The 4,722-nt window shown below is 37.5% G+C and overlaps 1 protein-coding gene and 1 long non-coding RNA gene across 3 annotated transcripts; both read right to left on the reverse strand.

Annotated features, from left to right (window-relative positions):
- LOC110267764 lies at nt 2,361-2,625 on the reverse strand. The gene is made up of 3 exons (XR_002355672.1): nt 2,613-2,625; nt 2,477-2,534; nt 2,361-2,392 (listed from the first exon to the last, which is right to left on the reverse strand). It is a non-coding gene; the product is annotated as an uncharacterized LOC110267764 (long non-coding RNA).
- Nucleotides 2,937-4,025, reverse strand: LOC110267762 (probable acyl-[acyl-carrier-protein]--UDP-N-acetylglucosamine O-acyltransferase, mitochondrial). 2 transcript variants are annotated; one of them, XM_021113561.1, is made up of 3 exons: nt 3,991-4,025; nt 3,237-3,341; nt 2,937-3,153 (listed from the first exon to the last, which is right to left on the reverse strand). In XM_021113561.1, exons 1-3 carry the CDS (start codon nt 4,009-4,011, stop codon nt 2,962-2,964), a joined length of 318 nt encoding a protein of 105 aa, XP_020969220.1. In that variant the 5' UTR covers nt 4,012-4,025; the 3' UTR covers nt 2,937-2,961. The 2 variants fall into 2 exon arrangements, 1 of the variants encoding a protein (XP_020969220.1); XR_002355671.1 differs by lacking the exons at nt 2,937-3,153; nt 3,991-4,025 and adding an exon at nt 3,700-3,763 and having other exon boundaries at nt 3,161-3,341.

A 4,722-nucleotide genomic window follows, 5' to 3' on the forward strand; every position in this document is an offset into this window, starting at 1 on the left:
TGTAAAATGATTTTAAACCAATTTTCTATGTTAAAAAGTGTGTTGGTGAGTTTTTAAATTATTTTAACATTTAAAATAATTTAGTGTAGTTTCAATTTATTTTATAGAAAAACCGTACCATAAACACTTCTAATTGTCTTATTTAAGTGATACTTCTTGTTATTTGAGCTCGATCACTTTTTGTGAGATTATCTTTCAAATAAATAAATAATCTTTAGCTATGCTGATTGAATATTTTTAGAATTTGATTATTTTTCAAATGTTCTTAACTTGGTAGTTATAGTAAATTTATCTTATTAGAATTTATCATTTCTTTGTATTTTTAGTTTCTTTATAGTTTTGAAGTTCCTCGCCACGTTTTATAAAGAAGCTAAACTTGCTTTTTCCTTTTTATTTGTCTTTTGTTCTTCACTAGATTTTATATGTGGTTGGTGTTATTTCTTAGTACTAGCCATATTCACAATGAAGAATTGAGCATTAGTCTTGTGTAAGGCCCAAATTTTAAAAAATTATTAATAAATTATTTATGATTTATTATATTTTTAGAGATTTTTATATATAGGTTGAGTAAATTTTTATTTATTATTTAGAGTTTTTGATTTTTATTATTATCCTACTTTTTATTTATTTCATAAAAAAAATTATACTACTCCACCTATTTTTAATAAAAATACCTAAACTAACCCACAACACCGAAAATCCTAACACACTTACACACTCACTCACTTTCCCTCCACTCTAACCCACACACACGCTGCCCTCATCCTCACTCACTCACGGTCACAGATACACACGCACACACTAAACACAAACATAACACAGCCAAGAAAGAAAGAAGGAAAGGGGAGGAAGAAGAGGGAAATCCGAGAGAGAGGAAGAGAGCGCCGAGAAAGGAGGAGCTCGCCAGCTAGGCACGCCCTGCCACCGTGCCAGCTCCTCGCCGCTGTGCTGCATCGCCATCCAAAATAGGAGGAAGGCCGCCGCTACTGTCTGTGAAGCCATCACCGTCGTAGACCAGATCTGAGGCGAGGGAGAGGACTGCGATGGAGGAAGGAATCGCGCCACCCAGTAGCCGTCCGTGGGGAGTCGCCATCGGTCTGCATGCCGCCAACGTTGCCAGCATTCTCGCGAGAAGGAGAGAGCTGCGTTGGGGGAGAAGAGCCGTCGCGGAGCTGCCTCTGCCACTGCGCCCAACCACAGTCGTGAGCCTCGTTGCTACTGCTCGAGGTGCGCTGCCAAGCTCCTGCCGCCAAGCTCCTGCCGCCGGAGAATGCCGCTGCGTCACTGGGATCCACTATCGGTGAGGGTCTTTTTATTAGATTCTGTCCTTTTTTAATTCTGGGAACACTATAGTCACTGCATGTTGCTACAGCCGTTGTCAGGATCACGTGGAAGGAGGAGGAGCTGGGTGTTGCTGTGCCTTGCCTCCGCCGCCGGAGACCGCCACTGAATCCTTTGGCTTGGTAAGCGTTTCATTTCGAAAAGCATTTTTGTCGCTGTTTGGTGAATGGATTTTTTACGGTTTAGAATTTCACAAATAAAATCTCGTTGCAAGTATAGTTTCTAAACCTACAATAATCCTTTCATACAAAAATTTGTTTGTCACATGTACAAATCCCTAAAAATAATAATCGAAGTATTCAAACCTCAGGTCGTTCTCTCTAGGAATTACAATAAAGTGTTCTTGTTATTGGCTATGGAGTATGTTTTGGGGTTTTTGAATTAAGAGACAAGAGATGTAAATGGCAAAAGAAATAAACTAACAACTAGAAAAGCTCTTGGCAAGGTATGAGAACCAGAAGTCCTATCCTAACTATCCTTATCAATTGTGATGAGAATTGTCCATTGCTCCCTTTGCAAGTAATAAAATTAAGAAACAGCAATAACAAAGGCAGTTTCAAAAATAGCACTAGAAAAACTAGCAGTACTATGTAAGAAACAGGACTAGCAACATTGCAACAACAAAATTTGCAAATATATTCTATAATTTCTATTCCCTATCGAATAAACACATAATCCCATACAAAGATAATGAAGTACAGGAGTAGCAACATTGACTCTGCTACATGAATAAATGTCTCTCTACAACTTCTGGTACAGATTACAATGTTAGTCTTCATGTTTATTTTATAAGTAAATCCAGCATTATCAATTTAAATGATTGAAACAATTGCGTGGACTGTCAGTTTCTTAACAAATTCATAGAAAAGCAGAACTGGTTTTCATGATGAGAACAAAACAATCAAACACATCTTAACATGATGGAAGCAGGAAATGAAGGCTTAAAATACAAAAAGTTGAAGAAACTGGGATAAAAAAAACTTCAAAATCAAGAGGAGTAACATATTAAACCTTTTTTCTCAACCTTGTGCCTGCCATTCATGGCACTTTCCTGAAACAAAGATCACAAAAATATCAACAAGAGAATTTCAAGTCAGAGAAAATCGAGTAATCCAATGTCAATCATATAACACACGTTGAAGCACCGAAGCAAATCCTTGGCCTGTTCCGCATCATGATCCTCGGCCAGTTCACTACAGAAACAAAAAAATCAAAGTGACATCAGATTAAACCGAATAACAAAAATTATTCTCCAAACAAACAATACATACGCTTTAACTTTTAAAATATTAATAGATTCACAGCTACAAGAACCCACTTTTAAAAAAGCAAAATTAAAAGAAAGAAATTTTCAAACAAAGTTTAATAATCTTGTCCCACTAGGTGCAGATAGCTTACAAAGATTAGACAATACACAAAACAACAAAGACAATAACAATAACTAGAGTTAGATACATGAAACAACCAATGCTATTGTGCCATGTCATAAGTCATCTTTGTGTTTATCCCATTCATTTTTAAATCTCTTCTAATAATTTCTGCTAAAGTTTTCTTTGTTCTTCCTCTTCTCTAAAATACACCATTTGTAACTCAAGCAATCTCCCCTAACCTCTCTGAAGCTCAGGAAGCTGTAGGACAATTAACGGACGGAAAGGAATCAAGAAATACAATAGCAATATAAGTAGTGCACCAAACAACAATAGAAATCAACAATTTCAGGAAATCAGAGTAGTCCATAAACCAACAACCCCTTAACCCAGCAGCCACAGCATGCATGAATATCTTCCGATAGGCTGCTTTAAGGCTCCTGATTTGGATAATTAAACAAGAGAGAAGTTTAGTTGCAATGAAAAACAATCAAAGACGACTAATTTTAAAATTTTTGTTAGTATAACCTCTGCAGTGCTGAATCCACGTCGAGTCAGGCCCACTAAATTTAGACCCCGAAGCTCCGCTCTTTCTCCGGCTACCATTGTGTACTTTGGAACATCTTGTGAAACCTGCATATATATAAGAACATGACATTGTAGTTGCACACTAGAGTAATGTTAAATCATTTGGCATGGTAACAGTATTTGCTTTAACAAGTTATACAAGGAAAATTCATGATCAATAACATATTAGACCCAGTTTAATCAACTTTCTATTAATCATTCCAATGACCAATAATGCTCTATTGAATTCTAAAATCAAGAACAACTAGATTCATCATACAATACTTACTAATCACAGCCTTCATAAACTTTTTTCTAATTGGCTTAAGTGTTGTATACTATCCTTACATGATATCATAATAATCATATCTTTTTTGTTAGAAACAGAAAAATTCAAAACAAAGAGATTCAAAGTAAAACGTACCACAGAACCACCACCAAGAAAACAGAAAGAGCCAAGATGGCAGAATTAATGAACAACAGTTGCTCTTGCAGTGTGAACATAGCCTTACATATGAAAAACATTAATTATTTTCCAACTATAGAATACAAGTTCATTAGAGGAAGCACTAGCAATTATAGCATACAACAAAGACGTATGGACCTAGCAGAAGCTTGCGACTCTCCTTAAACATGCTGGGTTGCAGAAAAAATTTGTTTCTTCCTTAACACAGCACCTAGTGATTAAAGAAATAAATTTAGCAATATACTCAACCATTAAAAAAATGTTCATCATCAGATTGCATAAGCAGTGGCAGATTCAAAGGAGAAAATAGAACCAGAAAGCGCAGAGGCAAAAAGAACGAGTAGACGCAGATGGAAATAAATAAATAGCATGTATGTTCATCAACAATACATGGGTTGCTCATCAAATCACAATTCACAATTGTATATAAACTAGATAAAAATCTCCAAATTAAAAACCCTAAAATTAGAACCCTAACCACCCAAATTTCAGAACTATACAGAAATCTATAGATACCTTCTCGACTATGTGAGTGCAGAGAGACGAGCTGATCGCAGAGAGGATGAGCTGAGGCCAGAGACGACGATGGTGAGGACGCAACTAACGATCAATCCAGGAGGGCACAATTGACGATCAATGTAGGAGGGCACAGCTGACGGTGAGTGGCGAAGTCGTGAGTGGTGAGTGCTGAGTGGGGAAGGAGCGACGGTGAGTGGGGACAGTGAGTGGGGATGGTGAGTGGTGAGTGTGAGAGGTGAGGGCACGAAAGTTTTCTCTGATGGTGAATCAAAAGTGAGGGCGCGATCTGATCAGTGTGCTTTGGAGGGAAGGCAAAAAAATTCCCTAAGTGTGCTTTGGAGAGCTGTGTCAATGCCTCCCTTGAAAGAACGTATTTGTGTTGGTGGAGCCCTAGCAGCGGCGGTGGAGCTTCAGCGGCGACAGAGCACCCCTTTCTTCTCTCCTCCATTGCATTTTCTCTTT

This window comes from Arachis ipaensis, chromosome B02 (assembly GCF_000816755.2).
Source record: "Arachis ipaensis cultivar K30076 chromosome B02, Araip1.1, whole genome shotgun sequence".
Taxonomy (NCBI): Eukaryota; Viridiplantae; Streptophyta; class Magnoliopsida; order Fabales; family Fabaceae; genus Arachis; species Arachis ipaensis.